Consider the following 19,895-nt stretch of genomic DNA (forward strand, 5'->3'; position numbering starts at 1 on the left):
GGAATTTACAGTGTTGTAACTGTGGAACTCAGATATCACTATATTAAGTTAAAAATCCTGAGCATACTTGATTTTATGTGTTGAAATGCAGTAGTTTTGGGCCATATTACCCATAACTAAAGTAGTTATATTATTGTATGTAATAAATTATATATTTTTATATCTCGCTCAGACTTGTGTTTCATTCATGTGATGAAATCAGCTCATGTGACAAAGTGACGCGACGCAAGTGGTTGAGTGCTTCTATTTAATTGCAAGAAAACTATATTGTATATACAATTGGAAAGAAAAGTCACTGTTTTATGTTATTGCTAAATGTCAGTGAAAATTTTAACTGTTTTCATTTGGACTTGGCAACAAATGGTACATTCCTTTTCATTGGCAATCACATGAACTTGGTGCTTTCTAGCATTAACTTCCCCTGCACCTTTCAAAGACACTGTCACCTTCAAACCAAAAGCATCAAAGCTCCAAAAACTGCATCAGATTACTTGAAATGATGTCCACTTAAAGAAAGCAGGTGTGTAGATAAGATTTGAAAGGAGGTGTGGATGTTGCAGAGGTGGAATACCAGCAGAGTAATTGTTTTACAACGCACTGAGTCAACGCATTCTTTTGTAATCTGCAACACTGGGTGACGCTCCTCTAGTCCTTTTCTGTGGATCAGTCTTCGTCCGAGCTGCTCTCCTCCTCAGCATCTGATAGGTCAGCAATGGGAAACCGCAAGACGGCAGCCACTCCGCTCAGCTGCGTCAGCTCTGAGGAGACAGTCAAGGATAAATCAAAAAGTGACAGTACACAAGTTAGCACTTCAGGCTGATTACAGAAGTGCTAGAAGCACACTAGTAGTAGAGGAACTGTTTCTGTCCATTCTCAACCTTGTAAACTGAGGAAGTCATCTAAAAAGGGAAGGTCAATGTGTGGTGAGTGGGCTCAAACTACACCAATGAATTCCTCTTAGAGTCACAGTCAAACATTTACAGAGCAGAACTGGAAGTATGTTGACCTTATTTTACTTAGTAATTACAGGTTCGGCAGAATTATACAGCAAACCCTACAGAGTTACACTGATGTAAAGACACCCTGTGGAGTTTTTAACCACTAGTAGTACCATGGAGCAATATTTGATATAGCCTACTTTATCTATATCCACAAAAACTATGTACCACAGCTCTAGTTAGCTTCAAGAATATGTGTTTTAGGTAAGGAACACTGAATCAATAAAAATATGAGTGGTTTTATAACTTACGTTCACCAGACACGTGCAGGCTTGAAAATATTCTGCATGAAAAAAGGAAAGAAAAAATCAGATATTCTGCCAGATATTTGTGAATGTAAACACTGTCAGTCTTTTTAAAAAGATGACTGGTACCTGACATTTCCGCCATTGTCTCTCACGTTGTCGACCAACCGAACGTAGCGACTCCTCGTGGGGACATCCTGATGTCTGGACGTACAAGTGGAGACGAAAAACATGTACCAAGGGGCAGATTCGATTGTTCTTGACTGTGTGTTTACATCATGTCTTTTTAAAGTATTCTGATGGCAGTTTTTGAGTTTTAGCTCATATAAAAGTTAAGACAATCAAGGAGAAAATTGTTGAAAATGTTGGTAGGTTGTGATACATTAATTTCAGCAGCAGTTTACCCAGTGATTCTTTCTGTAAAAACAAACTGTCACCTGCACTTTTAATTTGAAATACAGTAGATAACCTAGAGATCTGTGCCAGAAACAGACAGTGCATGTCAGTATGTACCTGAACAGCTTATCGCTTATCAACAAGGTGTCGATGGCGAGGGCGTCGGCAGCCTTCTCCACATGAGCCACTCTGTGAGAAAGCAAAGATACAAAGGTTGTTGGTTTATTAGTGTGAATTGGCTATCAGTTTGAATAAATGAGGACTCCTGGCTGCCTGGCTGCTGATGTCCATCATCACTCACCCATAGAAGGCTCTGTCAGGCTCATGCTGGAGCATCTTATAGAAATCTTCAAGGGCTTTCACCTCTCCTGCTGCCTGAAAGTGACACATAAATGCCAGAAAGTCACTTTTTTTAACTTGAGAGCATTTGTTTACAAAATGATGAATACAAACAAGGATGCGTAGTCACCTTGGTATCAGACAGTCTACTTGTCACAGTGGGATCAGAAAGGATTTCTGCAAAAACAACAAGCATTTTCCCTGAGTTTTGACCTTGATGTGGTGAGATGATTGTTTTGTTTTGTTCACCGAGCCTACCAGATCGTACCTTTGAGTGAGTACTTGTGACCTGATGACGAGTGGACCAGCATGAATTTGGGTCGATTCTCCAGCAGGATCTTGTTGTCCTGTCGCACTGCCTCTTTATAGAGGTAGGTGATGAACTGGTCCTTCACAAAGCCTGGACTGGCAACCAAGATGCACTTCACCACTAGAAGGAGGCAAGGAAGAGAAATCAATATCTACTTTACTAATGTTTAATTTATTTTAACAGAAACCAAAAAATGAGAACAAGCAAAGATTATGTGGCTGTGATAATTAACCAAAGTGGTTCCATTAAAATGACAACAACAACAACAAAATAAAAAGGGAGAAGCATGTGACACAAAGCAGGAACACACTGTAGGTCTATGCATGTGTAAGTGTGTGGGTTGTGTGTGTATCAGTGCCTACAAAGAAGCACTACCGTCAAAATTGATGTGACGGAGAATTGCCTGCATTACGGCCTCGTAGAACCTCTCCAGTGCCTATGAACAGAGACAAAGATACCCAATACTGAGTGACTCTGACATGCTGTTACTGTATTTGCTGAACATAAGGCCCTGTTCAGATCTGGCCAAGACAGATGATAATACCAGGTCAGAAGAAGGCTTAAGAAAATGTTTCCAAAATTATACATGAAGGGTATACTGCAGTTTGTCCATCATCCATTCAGCACCGTCGTTACAGATGTGCAGTCACAGAAAGCTGACCTACCTTCTCGTGCTGAGTGCAGCTTCCCCTCCTCTTGCGAGGAATGGTGACTTCCACTTTTGCACGCAGCAGAGTCATGGCGGGGGTCACCAGCACCACGTTGGCCAGACCCTCCTGCATTACCACAGCTGCAACATCTGCCTTCTGGGTTGCATCACATGCCTGCTCTAAAGGGGAGACAAGGCAATGATAAATGCAAGAAAAACAATGTGTTATTACAGTTTTACTACTGTTAATAAATGTTTTTAAATTTAACTTAATGCCTGTTGTTGGTTTGGCCATTGCTAAAGCCTTGCCTTTTAAATTTGAATTATTGTGGTGAAAATTATAGCAGCAATGACTCAAACGCATGAACCCCATCTGTCAGCTAGGAACTTCCCTCCTGTTTCTCCCTAGAGTGTTCCCATGGCAACAGTCTCTCTTTGTAGGTATTGTAAATACATAACCAAGCTGTCTGCATTTTATGTAACATGTATGTAAACTTCTCAAAACAGCTGTTAACCTTTAACGTGATCTTAACTCCTGAACATCTGTAAGCAATTTTTAACTTTTGTAATCTCTTTGTTTGAACTTGTTTCTATGGTTCAGTTCATTTGGTCTGAAGAGAAAAACGTTATTCACACTTGGGTGTTCATCAAGTAACTGTGTTCAAGAGAACGGCTGGTCATCTGTTAGGAGTGTGAGCAAATACAAGAAATTACATGCAGTTTTACGGTTATAAGGACAAGGATTCTGAGATCTGGCAGCTGAAAGTGCAGTTGCTAAAGCCCATGAAATTCTGTCTGGTAAACAAGATTCTTGTGAGTCCATTTGATTACTGTTTACAAGTCCTGGTTGGCGCGCAAGTGGGAAGTGTGAGCTTAAATGAGCCAAACACAAGAATGAGACTAAGTGATATTTTCAGCTGTGATTGTTCCGAATATCTGAGAAGAACAAATCGAAATCTAGGTAAAATGTACAGAGTAGCACATGCTTACCGATTCTATCCAGCACGATGCTGTCCCAGCTCTTTTTAGCCAGCGTGAATTTCCTGTTGAGCTCAAGCTCAATAGTGTGGTAAGCCCCCATCTGATGAGTGAAGAACAGGACATAATCAACTACAATCAATCAGAACAGGAGTAAATATTAAGACAAACTGAATGGTGGCCAGTTACAGAAAGCTGCAGCATAAGAAAATGTTCAGATATTTGTGCAGGGAAAAGACTAAATCACACAGCTGTTATTCTTAACATGTGATTCTGCTTACTTTAAATACACATGTAAAGTCAATTTATAGTTTATGCTAACTTTCCACAATCACCGGCCCAGATACAAGCACTTAATGTATCTTGACTGAAAATACTAACACCTAAAAAAACCTACAACCTACATGTATAATGATCTCTAATTACTCCTAAAACCTTAACTTCAATCTTTACTTTCTTAATTTTATTACTCCATTTGCTCCACTTTAAAACGTCAATCCTCAAAAAATGTAACATGACTGCAAGTCAGACCTTGACATACTGGTTCTCCTCTAAGTTAGTGCCCTTTACTCTCAGCTGGCAGGCCTGGGAGTCAAAGTCGATAGTCTCCACACACAAAGTCAAAGTAGTCCGAATTCTGGAGCTTCCCACACTTCCAGTATTGGACTCTGTCTGCACCTTCCTGCGGGAAGAGGGGAAAGTGACGTGAGTTGCAACTTCTGTGTTTTTGAGGCCAAAACACTGAGTGATAAACAGTCGGAAAGACTGAGCAAAAAGGTTGGAAACCTAAAAAACAGGCAAAATCATTTACAAACACAGAGTTGCTTTTATAAACAAAGCTTCAGTGAAGCTAAACTGGACACTGGCCTGCGTAAGAGCTTCACTGAGATATTGGAAACACTCCACACTTGATTTATTGTGGGCTACATTTGAGCTTCAACTAAATCAAGAGTGCTTGAGAGCTTCTTTTTAAAAAAAACAAGATTGTGTCTGTGGCTATTCAGTACGTTGTGAAAGTTAGACAAGAATTAATACGTAAATATATTGTTTACTAACTCAATAAATGTACATTGACACTGTTTTTCCACAGTGACATCTCTGAAGTTACTACAAAGTCAACCAGTGTAGCTGGCTGCATTGACTGCTTTGGGTGTGTATGAAGTCTGATCAATGATTGTTATGAAGATGAATGGAAACAAAACCTAGCCTCAATAGAATACAAATGCATAGTGACACAGTTACAGATTTGAATCATTGTCAGCTAGTGGATCTATTTCTCCATGGGGCTGGGAAACTGTCAGATGAACTTACAAGGCTTCAGCTGTCACCTTTCATGAAAGACGTTCGTGTTTACCTGATAGTGGATGCTCTCAAGCTGTCCCCCACTTGCAGCAGGTTGTAGGTGTGCCACATATCCTCTGCCTCCTCCGGCATCAGAGTCACCTGACTGAAGAAACGTACCAATCAAAAAGTCAGCTTCTGACATGGTGACAGTCGTGTTAGTAATACTAGGTCAGGTGTGGTTTCGCTTATCAAAAAATGACACTGCAGTTATGCTCTTAAAGCTATTTCGACACAGATGGTGCAATGACGCAGACGATCCAAGCTGTTACAGAAATAATGGCGTGTTAATCAGTAACACAATCGAGGGTCGTTTTGTTTACTACCTGAGGCGTAGTATGCTCAGTCATCAGAGCGAAAGCTATGTCCACAAACTCTGGGTGCTACAGTCTATTCACATATGGTTATACTCAGTGTCCTTTGTTGGTACACGTTAATAACAAAAGGGACTATTTCGCATTAATCAAAGCCCTCCGTTTCTCTGTTGGTACAGGTGAATGTAAATCATTATGGACATTTTGGATCAAGTTGGCACATGTACAGTCAGCTGTAAACTAGCATGCTGGTTAGCTTGCTAACATCAGCTATCGTCAATCACTCACCCGGCATTATCTTTTTCAATGTCTTTGTGGAGCAACTTCATGGTCGGACGGTTGTATGATACAAACAACAGAATTATTAGCGTATACTGGATAGGTTAACGTCTTTCCGAGTTATAGTCATGTTTGTTTTTAGTGAATTAGCAAACTAGCTAGCTAAGCCATCTCTCAACTTCGGAATGAATCACTCGGTGCGTGTTGCCAGGCGCTAGGACATTGCGTCATGCCAAAATACGTCGTCAATTCTTCCCATCTTGGTCACTTCCGTGGGTGTCGCTTTACTGCGCAACAAATACACAGCGATACAAAGGCGAATGTTTGCGTAAATGTGGACAAACTCGGTTTATATTGCATTGTTTGATAAAATATTCCGTTTACAGCCAGTTAAGCGTGAGATATATCCGAGAAAGATTGCCCTTTTTACATTGTGGTTTGAGATAAGTACATAGTGACCGACGTTCAAAACAGCCAATCAGAGAGAAGATTGGCTCTCTCAAACCCCGCCTTTTGGCAAAGCTGCCCAATAGGAGGGCGTGAATTGCCTGCCCCCTTCCGTTCAACCTCGCTTTGAGCTAACGCTCGTCTAGCCTTTTTTTTGTCGATGGCATGGTGCTAGTAATAGCTACGGCAGAAAACACCGTTGTCACGAGAGAATACGAATGCTCAAAGTGAATTCGGATATCTAATGGAAAATAGTTGACTACGGCGGATTTCTGAAGTACATGACAGCCATCACATCTTTAACAATTCAGCGTCCAGCCTCAAATTTTGAGGTTGCCAATTCTGCCCCAAGGTTAGCTAGCTAGCGAGCTAACGATAGCCGATTAACGCTAAACTAGTTGAGCTAACGGTAACACGGTAGCCAGTTAACAGTTACTACGCTTTAAATTCGTCGGAGCTAATTGAAAACGACCGGAATTGAAAAATAGCATGGCAGAAGCCGACAAGTTGAACATCGACTCCATTATACAACGTCTGCTGGAAGGTAAGACACTAACGTTTTTTCGCTCGATATTTATTCACCGAGGTAGCCATTTTAGCCAACAGGCTAGACAACGATAGCCACCTATGCTATGTTAGCCGGTTAACTTCAGCCTTTGCTTCTTGCTAACGAAACACTGGATTTGAATTGCCCGTCAGTTATGTTTGTTCATTTGCATCCTTCTCGTAGCAAATTACTCTTTGTTTGCCTGCCTTTAATACTAAGTAACCGTTTTATATGCATGTTGTACTTTGCCCGAGAAAATATTCGCACATTAACGTTAGGCATTATGAGAGGCAATGTTGTAAACCTTATCACTTGAACAATTATGTAACAGGAGCAACGGAACATTACATACGTTTGCTAATGTGTCCATAACGTTTAAATGATCGTTGGACAGGATGTACTTGTTTTGAGAGCTGAACGCCTTTGAGCTGTAAGGTTAAAATACGAATACATTTCCAACTGTATTGGGCACATAGCTTAGATTTATCAATGCATGTCATCAGGTGGCATTCTTTGAGTTGGTCTGCAGTAGTATTTTTGTTTGATATTCTACATCTAAAAGAGTTGTATTTGTATGGCGGGCTCAAATGTAATTTAGGAAATGCTTGTATCAAGTGAAAGTTCCCTGGGTGGTATCAGTAAGTCATAAGCGACTTTGCACCATTTATGGGGCAGCTCCAAGATTTTTCTCTAAACATAGACTCTGTTTTTCTGCTCTATGGCTGAATTTAAAAAGATATGATTTAACAAATATAAAGCACAAATGATATTTTGAAGTTACAAAAAGTGTACGTACAAGAAAGGGAACAAAAGAACATGCAAATTGCATGAGTAAGACTCATTTTTGTTGATTATGATGGATCCAATGATGGAGTTCATGATTGAATACTAACCGGCGTGAACACTACATATTAACATGTGCCAACTGTCCATGGCAGTCTGCCCTGTTTTGAGTTCAGAAACTAGAAATAAAATGCAACATCTCATTTTAAATCCTCATATTTTTACGCAGTATTTTTGAATAGCAGGGTTTGTCTTTCTATGCCTTGTGACAAATAAGTATGAATAATAGACCACTGTGTTTATTGTTCTTTGTTTTGCTGTGCGCTATTTTTCACCGTTGTTGCATTTTTCTCTTGCAGTGAAAGGCTCCAGACCTGGCAAAAATGTTCAGCTGACAGAGAATGAAATCCGTGGTCTCTGCCTCAAATCCCGGGAGATCTTCCTCAGCCAGCCAATCCTGCTCGAACTTGAGGCGCCCCTCAAGATTTGTGGTGAGGCTTAGTTGTGTTCTTTAGAGTCAAGGGAGTTCACTAGTGTGGTCACATAGCGTTTACAAACAGGCTTAGATGGCTGTTGCAGATTAAAGTGCCGGACTATTAGGAGAAAAATTACATTCACATTATGCTATGCATCTTATTACCACATGCTAAAGGCTCTTCAAAAAAAAGTTGATTAAAACAATTTATTTTAAAAAGAAAATGGTTTAAAGCGTGACCGTGACCTTGCCACATAATAACAGAACTAGAGGGATAAACTGATAATACTGGCTTGCCAGTGCAGTGGTGTTTTGCACTCGACGTCTCCCTGGAGTTGCCCTCCTGTGTCACACTGCTGGTGCCACTTAATGGCATAACACTTCTCTAAAGGAACAGTCTGCAAATCTCAGGAACTCGTTAATCTCGCCCTACAATGAGAATCACCAGCATCTTCACACCAAATGCTAGCTTGCACATTATTTTAGTTGTCTCATGATCAGATAAAACAAGCAAAACAACACCAGAAAAGCAGAGTGTTAATTTACAATAATACACAGCCAATCCTTTTTTGAAGTGTTGTCAATTGTTGTTGGTAATTTGCAGGGTGCCGAGTGTTGTTGTACCTCTATGCAAGTCCCTTACCTTTTGTTGTGCACATACACACGGTATGATAATCACACCTTTGACCAACATTGATGTTTCCACTCTCATTCTGCTTGTCTTACCAGGTGATGTTCATGGGCAGTACTATGATCTGCTGAGGCTGTTTGAATATGGGGGCTTTCCACCAGAGAGCAACTACCTGTTCCTGGGTGACTATGTAGACAGAGGCAAGCAGTCCCTGGAGACCATCTGCCTGTTGCTGGCTTACAAGATCAAATACCCAGAAAATTTCTTTCTGCTGAGAGGAAACCACGAGTGCGCCTCCATTAACAGAATATATGGCTTCTACGATGAGTGTAAGTTGTCATGGCATGCATATAGATACAAACAGACATTATTCTTAACATCACTATGTATGGTTACCAGCCGTTTTCTAAAAGTGTAAGTCAAGCCTATAGACGTTTGTCTCAAATGTTAAGACAGTTAAAGAAGTAAGAATAATTAGTAGGCAGAAATAAGAAATTGTATTGCTGTTATCTGTTTTGAAGTAACCTCCAAGTCTACAGCACTTTTGCTTTGAGGACCCTAGTTATTTTATGACAAATGTAATGTCTGTTTTGAAAAAAGTAATGATTGTTTCACCGTGTCTCATAATAATCATCTTGATGTGTTTTGCAACATGGTTTTTGGAGTGAAGACATATACGCATCTCTTTTTATATACAGACTACACAGCTGGTAGATGACAAAGGTCACAAAACATTTTATTAATCATCTATTCTGCCTTCTACATCTAAAGACAGTCAGAAGGTCACACAGTTACTGTTGAGCAAAGATTGAACCGCATAAACTTTCCACCTTATAGCAACCTCTTTCCCTCTCTATAGTGCTCAAGCATACAGACCTGTACTGCTCTCGTGGTGTACGTCACATGTGCACTTGCCCTCTTTTTGAGGCGATTGTGAGGATGACTTATCTAACCATATCATTTTTTCCACATCTCTGTAAACTGGTGTCTATGGTGTTTGCGCCACTGAACTCTCAAATGTGCATTCATCTTTGTAATGAAGGGTTTATGCACTGCAAACCTAGTATAATATCCCTCTCTATGTAATTGCCAACAGGCTGTTCTTACTGACAGTCTGATCACAACATGAGGAAGTGTAGCTCTTCTGTTTTTCCTTACATGTCGCACTAATGTACGAACATTACAGCCATCAAATGTTTGTTGTTGACCACAATTTCTGACACTATTTGCTGAAGCTTTCCCCATAGATCTAAATGCAGATGTCACTATAGTGCCCGTTTTGATGCTGGCCAGTTGAGAAGTCTTTGTGACTGAAGGTCCTGGCATCCTTACCCAAACAATGAACCTCTTTTAAAGTCACTTAGACCTTTTCCTCATGCCATTAAGGCTGTAATTAGTCACCCATCTGTAATGATTAAGTGTGTTTAAAAAAGCAGTGCATATTTTTTAAAAAATAAAAATCATAGAAATCTGACAAGGAAACTGACTTATTACAGTAGCAAAAGCCACAACACATATAACTTCTCAGTACAACGTGCTTCAGGCTAAGGAGCATGATCAGGCACTAGTGATTAATCACATGCCTTTCTGCTATTCACAGAGCCAGGATTATGTAAAAGTGTTGTTACTAATGTGATGCAATAGGTGCAGCTGCTGAGGTTTTATTGGTTTCAAGATTAGATTGTGACCAAGTAATTGTGGTTTCTACCCACAGGTAAGAGGCGATACAACATAAAGCTGTGGAAGACCTTCACCGACTGCTTCAACTGTTTGCCTGTTGCAGCCATTGTTGATGAGAAGATCTTCTGTTGCCATGGAGGTAGCCTCATCAAACAGTTCATTTGGCTTCTATCCAGAGCGCACACACACACAAACTCGCCTCTGCACTATTGTTACTGTCAACATAATAGTCAGACCTGCTGGACTGTGTGGGATCTTAATTTCTTGATGGAAAATATTTATGTATCCTTGCCCAGTTCAGCAGTCATAGCTATACATTATTATTTACTTCTTATTTCTAATCATCACATCTTCGGGTAACTAGCAGAAATAGTTTGATATACTGTTACAACTTTGGCAGATTGTGTTTATGAGTGGGATATTACTGGACTAAATGTCTAAGTACTACTTCTGTGTTATTCATTTTGTGGTTTCTAATCAGAAACCTGCTAATATATGTGAGCTGGTAATGGTCTTAAACAACAACGACACTTCAAAGAACCACTGCACCGCAGCAGTCGCTAATGAAATATGTAACAGCAGAATAAACAAGAACATTTGATTAAAAAAACAATGAAAGATAGACCGCTGTAATAACAGACACTGTTATATATTTTTGCTACCATTCATGGTATAAAAAATTGCATAATAAAATGAACCTAAGGGCCCAGACAACGTGACACTAACAGCCAGCCACAGCTATCTCGTGTCTGAGACCCGCTACACAAAATATGTAAACAGGCACTGATAATCATGAGGGTAAACACCGCCTCCCTCTTCCAACATATAAAGTTACATAAGAGAAACACACAGACAGGATATTGTATGTTTGCACAAGTTTTTTTTAATCTGTTGAGCAAATGGCAGTTAAAGCCACAGTACTTTTTTCGATCACATTAATGTTAAGTATGAATAACTAAATCTTTTTTTTTAAAGATTAAAAATATCTGCATTTTTTTGTGTTCTCCCGGCATTCATAATTTATAGGGCTGAAGCAGTCGATTAATTTGAAGATTATGTTTTTGGTTAATTATTTAGTATCTAAAATACATAATAATGTCCTTAAATGTCTCTGAAGCCAAAATAACATCCTCAAACGTTTTGTTCATCGCGTCAACAATCCAAAACCCAAAGAGATTTTGTTTACAATCATAAGATGACAAAGTGGCAGCAAGTCTTCACATTTGAGAATCTGAAAATGGGGAACGTTTGGTATTTTTACTTAAAAAATATATTTTTTAACATGGTTGCTGATTAATTTGCTGTTCAACTAATCGGTTCAACTGTTTCAGCTCTTAAAATGATTGTACAGTCTTTCTATTTTTTACAAACTGCACAAGTAAACCAGTAATGTGATCTTGGTATGATGAGGACTGCTCATCAGAATTCAGTGTGATTGCAGGTCTTGATTTGAGAAAATGTACCACATTTTGGTTGTGTGCATCTCAGGATCATAAATGTTGTATTTATAGCTTGCAGTAAAGCCAAAACCCAGGCTTTAAGACATCCAAACATCACATACACTGAATCAAGTTTTTCTGCTGTCAAACATTTAATTATCCCCCATTGAACTCTTCCAGGCCTATCCCCAGACCTCCAGTCTATGGAGCAGGTCCGAAGGGTCATGCGCCCCACTGATGTGCCTGACCAGGGCCTCCTGTGCGACCTGCTGTGGGCTGACCCGGACAAAGATGTGCTGGGCTGGGGTGAGAACGACCGTGGTGTCTCCTTCACTTTTGGCGCTGACGTGGTCACAAAGTTCCTCCACAAACACGACATGGACCTAATTTGTCGGGCCCACCAGGTAATTGCACAACCTTAATCCAAAGTTAAAGATCTTCTTGCATTAGGAATGAAAGGTAGTAAATAAAAACAAGTGAATAAATAAGGAGGTAGGCAACCCTTCCTCTGTACTAACGTTGAAGAGGTTGGATGCTTACTAGGTCTTCTTGTTCTGGTTTTATTCTACGTATTCTTTTGTGTTGTGAGTCTTTCCTCCCTGTGTTTACGTAAACTCCCTTTGAAGTTAACACAAGGTTAGAAAGCATGTCCAGCTGTTAGGGAGCATGTGAAGAAAAGTCAGGTGGAACTTCTGAAATACTTCGTTAGCCCATGGCCGCTTCAGCACAGTTGGATTTCAGCACAGTTTTACTGATAACAAGGTAGGCAGTGTGAGTGATAGCTATGTATGTCTTGTTGTAGGCTCCTTGTTCATAAAATGCTCTAAAATGAATTACAATCTGGTTATCTTTTTGTGTCGGATTCATTATTTACAGGTGAGAAGTGGAGTGAGTAATTTCAAGTTGTTAACCTGTCGTCAATCTGTCTTTAGGTGGTAGAGGACGGATATGAGTTCTTTGCAAAGAGGCAGCTGGTGACGCTGTTCTCGGCCCCAAACTACTGCGGTGAGTTCGACAATGCCGGAGCCATGATGAGCGTAGATGAGACCCTCATGTGCTCATTCCAGGTAAGCAATACATCAACCAGACCTTAAAGAAGATTCAAATTCCTGTAAAATCACCTCCATCATAAAAAAAAATCGTGTTTGTGATTTTTGCCCAGTCTTGATGTCATTGTCTCTTTTACAGATTCTCAAACCTGCAGACAAGAAGCTGTTCTATGGTGGTGGAGGAGGTATGGGCTCTGGTCGCCCAGTCACTCCCCCAAGGAAAGCTAAGAAATGACACCAGTAGTTTGCCCTCGACCTCCAACCCATCCCTCCTGCCCTCTCTACCTCTCTTCTCCTTTCTTTCACCAAACAGCCAGAAATCAAACCTATACCCAGGGCTTTTTCCTTTTTTATCTGTACTTCTTAAAACATTTAATGTTACGGATTGTCTGAGTGAGTGCGTGCGTGCGCAGGCGACAAACGCGTCTGCCGGTGAGCATTAAAATCATGTGTGCACGTGTACATTTTGTGTGAGAGTATTAGAGATTTATACTTTCCCCTCTCTCTTGCCACTCTTCCCGTGGAAAGGTTGTAACCACAGTGTCTGTCTGTACAGTAATTTTGACTGAAATGCAGGGTTTGGGAGACAGTGGGAAATTGCTGACATGATGAATTTAGCAGCAAACCCCTGCCAGCAGGTGATGTGTGTGTACTTGTGGAGGGGGGAAGTATTTTGTTTTCCCTGTCCTCTGTACTGTAAAATCTCAAACACAGATGTGTGTGTGTGCGTGTGTGTGTGTGTGCATGCTGTGTCTTGAGTGTGGCGTATCCTTGAACAAGAAGGATGTCACCTTGTCTCACAGGAGCAAGCCACATGCTTACCCACACACACACATGCGTATGACTCTTCAGATTCATATGAGCCAGAGCTGTAAAAACCCCATACAGTTTAGGTTTGTACAGATTTGATTACTTGAAAGAGATTTTTTGTGAATTCGTTTTGTAGTCTTTCATCAAGTTGACCAATAAAGCGAGAATCTGAGCTAAAATGTCTGCTAGTCTTTTTTATTGTGATCCTCTATCTGCTGTATGACATCAACATTTGTATCTGTAATGCATGATCTGCAAATGGATGTTTGGTAAGATTATTCTGAAACTGATAGCAGCATTGGAAGTCTATACAGCAATCTGATACCACATGATTATTATAAACAGGGTTGTGCTACTTGTACCTGTACCTGTATGTAACTTAGAAGTTTTTTGTACAGAAGCCAGTAGCCATTAACGGCAAGTGACTTCTGTATCTTCAGGCACATCCATAACATAAAATCCATACAGGGTTAGTAGTAGAATAAGAATAATCTTGAATAGATGGATTGATTTATAGATTTCTACATACAAAGTTCAGGTATCTGTATCAGGAAGGAATAAACGGTATGGAAACATATCTAATATCTTGTTACCTCACAGTACTAGGGGTTTCCTGTGCTGTTCATCACTTTCTGCTGAGGGTGCCAGTAATATGGAGACCCAAAGTATTCTATATTTAATGGATAAATCAAAAAAAATATTACAAATATTTATCCGAGTTGTAACAATGAATGGGCTTATTGTTCAAATTCAGATGTTTTCATTCTGTCTATTCATGACAGTTTTAAAAAAAAGATCTGTTATCGATTAGTCAGTATATTCTTGATTAATCTATTATTTAGTCCAAGATGATGTTTTCTATACGAGTCCATTTTCCCACAATCTTTGGGTTTCACATAAGACAAAGAAAAGCAAATTCTCACATTTGAGAAGCAGGAACAAACAAATGCTTGTCATCATTATTTGAGTTGTGACTTTAACAAATGGCAAAATAGTTGGCAGTTATTTTTCCGTCTCTCAACTAATTGATCGTTTCAACTCTAGGTTATCTCAGAATTCGTCATGGTTACATTGTATATTTTGATACTGTATTTTTGTCAATGTTGTGCACTTAAAGGGGTCAGACAATGTCATAACTTGACTCGAAAGTAAAATAAAATGATTTAAAATGTTTTTTAATAAACTGTCCATGGCAATAGGTCTTATGACCAATAAGTCAAGATTTGTTAGTCATAGTTGATTTACTGGGAAAAAATAATTTCACAAAAATCTTTGTATTTTTATTGGTGGCCTATAACTCCCTTTCCATAAAAATATCTTTAAAAGCAACAAAGAATTTCTGTCGTGATCGAGGCTTAAAGGTCAAAGACAAAAACCCAGATTTAGCCGGGGCTGCATCAAAGCTTACTGAAATAGACGGTATTCAAATTTGATAATTACTTTTCAGCTCATACAAATGATATGAATTTATGATAATGTACACTATGGCTGGACAAGTCCAGCTGTTGTCCACAAGAGGGCCCTGTTGAGCTCTTTTGACTCCTCCAGTCAGAGGATCTACGCAACTGTGAGACAAACAGATATTAGGTTAACAAAATGCTTATTGCGTCAAATTTCCTAGCAGAAGGTTAACATATCGTGTTGTGTGTGTGGGCCTAGAATTAACTATAGGGGAACATTTTTTGCATAATTTGCAACATTGTGAAGGCAATCCTTTCTCCACAAGTTAGTGCCATTTTTTTTTTATTAAGATAAAATTCCCCTCCTTGCAGTGGCTGAGTTGAAAACTCTGCACTGCTCTTTAACGTTCCTCATTCTATATTTATCAAAAAAGGATCCTGTTTCTTCGGCATTTCTCTGGCTCTTTTTGCATTCATTCGTCTTCCTGTCATCAACACCCCTCTTCAAGGCGCTCTGTCCGTCATTTTGCCTTCCTTTTACAGGACCATTGAGGTGAAAGGTGAAGGGTATAGCTGAGGGGGGTGGATTTGGATTTTAAAGGTGCAACTGTTTTTAAATGAAAATCGATTTTCTGTATCTTGGTATGAATAATTCTCCCCCAGGAAGGTGAAGCCCCTTCTCTGCTGTGTGTTTTCTTAAAGTAAGTTTCTCAGGAATTCTGAAATAAGGAAATTAATCATGAAAATGATATCTATTCGTTTTCTGATGCAGAATCAATTGTTAGTCTTCATGAATCTCTGTGTAGAAGACTTACAGTAGATCGTAACTTTGCGCTGTGTCTCACAGAAACTACATTCTCACTGCAAAACTACTCTGACATCTTCCCCAACCTCTCATTCTCCTTCAGGAATACAATCCTCTCTACATTTTAGCAGGACGATAGACTTTAAGACTGAAAGTCGCACTAAATCATCACGATTGGTCAGGCTGTAGTCTCAGATTCTTACTGCAGCTCTTCTGTAGGATGTTTTAACATTTCCTGTTGCTTGAAGATTCAAATCCGACTTTGCAGGTTTGCTGTCTTCATTATTGTGAAAAAAAATGGTAAGAAAAAAGAAATTTGTTTTATAGATGACAGGGTCCAGTCCAACATGCCTGATCCGTCATAGCTATCAACCCAAAAATAGTGTCTTGGTTAGATAAGAGTACTTGAAATAGACAAGTCGTTGAAGATGTAGTAGAAGAGTTCATCTTTCAGATGATACCAAATACTGTACATACTAGCTCACACATCTAAGCTGGCCTGAAATACTAAGCCGTTTAATTTATGACTGCTATTATGATACTCCAGATATTATTCATGTGTAGACATCCAAAGAAATCAAATCTGTTCAGCCTGCTATTTTGGAAACATACTTTTTCAACAGTGTGAACAGTATGTTTTCTATTTGTGAAATAAATTCTAATTAACAGGCGAAACTCTGCCAGAAAATGTATTGTAATGCTGACAGTTTGGCCTGCTGTACTTGACAAATTCATCAGATGGAAACAGACCCCTCAAATCCTCAAATGGAGTATTTAAGTATTTTTACTTCCTAAAAACAAGGAATCAAGTTGAAGTAAACGTAGTCCACAAAAGAAAAGTGAACAATTTAATATACATTTATATCACATCATAATCTCCTGATTAGATGGCTGTTCAGATGGACACCATGATGAAATCCCCACCCCTTTTCTTTCAAGTGTGATTACGAAATTCCCATGGCTACATTAACACCATTTAAAGAAATAACACATGAGTAAGAGTAAGAAGTGTGCTGCATTACAACTATTTGAGCCCTTAAATTGGTTCAGCGTATGCTACCCACGTCTGTAGTTTATACTTTAGTACAGAGCTGCTCAAAGTGGGGCCTGCAGACCAAAGTTGGCCCACCATAAGGGTTGATCTGGCCCACATGATGTTTTGATTTTCATTTAGTAAAACTTTGCACCTTAACACAACAGCTGTTTGCGTTTGTCCCCGACGTCCACCCAAGTTTCGGTTTGGGCCCTCCAAGGGAAAAAACTTGGGCATCTTTGCTATAGTAGATCAAACTCTGCACTTTGAATATAGCACTTGCTAATTGTAAAAGCTGAATCGTATGTCGACTCTACAGCAAAAACCAAACTGTGATTGTCTCTTAAAGTCACTGAATATTGATCGACTTGAGGCAGCTGCAAGTCAAATCTGAACTAATCTCAGCCAGTGAGTCTAACAGGATGCTGTGCTTGATTCTGCAGATCTTAAGTTCTCCAATAAAGTGTCTTTGCCAGTAAATTAAAAACACTGGCCTCTAAAAATCTAAAGCCAGCCAACGATAAAATGACACCCCATCAGTAAAATGAAAGCCACTTTTGATCAACGGGCTCACTTTCCTGTCGGCTCCCCCGTGGCTTATATAGTACAGCCCTAAGTGTGTGGAATGGTGTGAACAACCAGGAACTCTTTGGGGCCCAATGTACCACATACTGATGACACTGGAGTCAAATGTGCCCTCGAGCATCCTACCTTATTTTCTCCCAATAGATGAAAGTAGGACTTACGAGCCCGAACTTAAGGTCCAGTATTCTTTTCATAAAAAAGCTGCAAAGCTGCCGTGGTGCCATGCCCAGCAGCACAGTGTCACCTGCTCTATTTATATCTTGCGAGGAATTCTGGATTCAGAGACTCAGCTGCCACTTCTATTATTACTATTAGCTAATGCTGTAACAAGTGCCCAGCTAACTCTGACACTGTAGCTCCTTTATCCATTGCCTTATTGCCCGGTACTAATTATGTCCTCACTGTCAATACTGCACATTATTTAATTTAATTTAATGTTGTTGGTCAGCGAGCCTTTCGGCGCCCTAATTTCCTTTGCACGTGTGCTAAAGTTAAAGGAACAGTTCACCCAAAAATGAAAATTCTGTCATTATCTTCTCATCCCCGTGCCGATGGAAAGTTTGTAGTCGACAAAACATTTCTGGAGCTTCAAAGCAAAACAGCATATCTGAAGAAGCTGGGGACTTTAAAAACAACCAAAAAAAACCCCCCAAAACATAAAGTGGCTCTATACAGCGTGTCTGATTTAATCCAAGGCCAGATATCCCAAATTGATTTGGAAAGATGTTACTCACACCGTCAACGTGTGGCGGAGCTCTTAGCAGATGAAGCAGCTTAGCAGCTAAAGTGAAGATTTCATTTTAAAAAAGGGCGTAAATAACATCTTTTTGATTTAATTCTGGATTTCTGTCCTCATCTACTTCAACTATTCAGTAGAATGCTGCAACACTGTTTAGCTGTGAAGCTCCAGAAATGTTTTGGGGACTATGAACTACGGACCACTTTACCCAACTTTCTATCGGTATTGGGGCGAGTTAAAAATTACATTTTTGGGTGAACTGTTCCTTTAAAGATCATAACAACCCTGCAGATTATTGACTCAAATTAGATTAAGTGCAGCTTAAATGATGCTGCCACGGTGTTAACTTGTGTTATTTAAAACAAAAATCAATGTTACAATCCGTTACTTGCTGAGTTAAGGCTGTTTTTTGTAATATTAGATGAATGAAAGTGTGTTTATGACCACCAGTTACAGCACATGAGGGATACTTGAACCACAAATGGATGATAAAGATCAGCTGGATAGCCTGCAACTCCCAGAATGGGCTGTTAATGACAATAACCTTCTTTAGGAAATATGCCAGTCTTTCCTGGCTCCATGTCTTTAAGTGACAAATGTCGCCTTGTCCCTCTCACTTGGCTTGTGCCGTGCAAGTCAGCAGAGACAGACTTAGTTGCGTAAGATAGGCGTGTGTACAGCTGCATCACTGCAACACTTAACACTTGTACTGATCTGGGAACACGGATAGAGTTCACCAGCGGAGGGAGGGAAGGCAGCACACGGCGATCCCTCAGACTGGCTCGAGGGCGTGGCATGTTAGCGCCGCAGTGGGAGTCGGAGGTGATGGGTGTCCCAGCTCGAAGGGGTTTTCGTTATAGTAGTCCCTGCACCCACAGGCTACTGAGATAGACAGAGGTGGAAGATGGAGAGGAACGAGGGAGAAACCTTATCCTTCTGGGATATTGAGTTAAATGTCACTGCTCTGCCCTGAGGGAGACACTGACAGGCCGACCCCTATCACAGCCCCCAAATCTCAGAGGTCAACGGCTGCACAACAGCTGAGGCCTAGAGAACGGCTGGGTGAAACAGAGATGGGGACACTGGCAGAACAGAATAAGAATAAAATGTTTTAGCAACATGTTTGGGAACAAAAAGTTCATAAAGAGCCAAATGTTAGTTTACTTTATGTATGGATGTTACAGTTCAGTTTACCTATACATGTGGGTGGGGTGTAGATATTTCACTACCTCGTGTGGAGTTCGCCCACTCGTCATCACACTAATCATTCTCATACCTTTTGGGAAAAGCCAGTGAAATTAAATAAAATGATAATAGACATAAACAAAATAAAATTCAACACATTTCCTGACTGATAATCCAAAATGTATAATCTAAATTTATTTGCAACTTAAGTGCTTCTATAAATGCACTGTGCAACTTTGTACTCAGCTTTTCAAAAGAGAATGGCTGTTTCGATTCCTCTGAATTTAGCTCTGAACACAATATGCATGAAACTAAGAGCTCTCTGCTTTGTACATAATGAATAATGAACTGTACCATTTGGGAAAGGAATTGCCCCTCGCCAGCAGGCTGAAGGGTTGTGTCAGTTGGCCACCAGCAGCTGATTGGAAATTTGAAAGC

General features: G+C 39.9%; 2 protein-coding genes across 2 annotated transcripts; one reads left to right on the top strand and one right to left on the bottom strand.

Annotated features, from left to right (window-relative positions):
* Positions 1 to 233: 233 nt before the first annotated feature.
* On the bottom strand, positions 234 to 6,051 carry pelo (pelota mRNA surveillance and ribosome rescue factor). Its single transcript, XM_084343297.1, has 13 exons — positions 5,859 to 6,051; positions 5,270 to 5,362; positions 4,447 to 4,597; positions 3,928 to 4,018; positions 2,954 to 3,117; positions 2,664 to 2,724; positions 2,247 to 2,408; positions 2,109 to 2,155; positions 1,941 to 2,014; positions 1,757 to 1,828; positions 1,373 to 1,447; positions 1,250 to 1,281; positions 234 to 758 (listed from the first exon to the last, which is right to left on the bottom strand). Exons 1-13 carry the CDS (start codon positions 5,897 to 5,899, stop codon positions 664 to 666), a joined length of 1,158 nt encoding a protein of 385 aa, XP_084199423.1. The 5' UTR covers positions 5,900 to 6,051; the 3' UTR covers positions 234 to 663.
* Positions 6,052 to 6,453: 402 nt separating this feature from the next.
* ppp1cab (protein phosphatase 1, catalytic subunit, alpha isozyme b) lies at positions 6,454 to 13,889 on the top strand. Its single transcript, XM_084343299.1, has 7 exons — positions 6,454 to 6,840; positions 7,986 to 8,117; positions 8,831 to 9,061; positions 10,447 to 10,551; positions 12,032 to 12,255; positions 12,784 to 12,918; positions 13,040 to 13,889. Exons 1-7 carry the CDS (start codon positions 6,786 to 6,788, stop codon positions 13,133 to 13,135), a joined length of 978 nt encoding a protein of 325 aa, XP_084199425.1. The 5' UTR covers positions 6,454 to 6,785; the 3' UTR covers positions 13,136 to 13,889.
* The last annotated feature ends 6,006 nt before the right edge of the window (positions 13,890 to 19,895 follow it).

The sequence above is a fragment of the Pagrus pagrus genome, assembly GCF_965226575.1.
Source record: "Pagrus pagrus genome assembly, chromosome: 21".
In the NCBI taxonomy this organism is placed as follows: Eukaryota; Metazoa; Chordata; class Actinopteri; order Spariformes; family Sparidae; genus Pagrus; species Pagrus pagrus.

Coding starts and splice junctions, on each gene's coding strand:
- pelo (XM_084343297.1), bottom strand. CDS start 5,899: ATGAAGTTGCTCCACAAAGACATTGAAAAAGATAATGCCGG. Junction 2,015..2,108: donor GTAGACTGTCTGATACCAAG/GTGACTACGCAT, acceptor TGTCACTTTCAG/GCAGCAGGAGAGGTGAAAGC. Junction 1,282..1,372: donor GACAATGGCGGAAATGTCAG/GTACCAGTCATC, acceptor TTTTTCATGCAG/AATATTTTCAAGCCTGCACG.
- ppp1cab (XM_084343299.1), top strand. CDS start 6,786: ATGGCAGAAGCCGACAAGTTGAACATCGACTCCATTATACAACGTCTG. Junction 10,552..12,031: donor GATCTTCTGTTGCCATGGAG/GTAGCCTCATCA, acceptor GAACTCTTCCAG/GCCTATCCCCAGACCTCCAG. Junction 12,919..13,039: donor CCCTCATGTGCTCATTCCAG/GTAAGCAATACA, acceptor TCTCTTTTACAG/ATTCTCAAACCTGCAGACAA.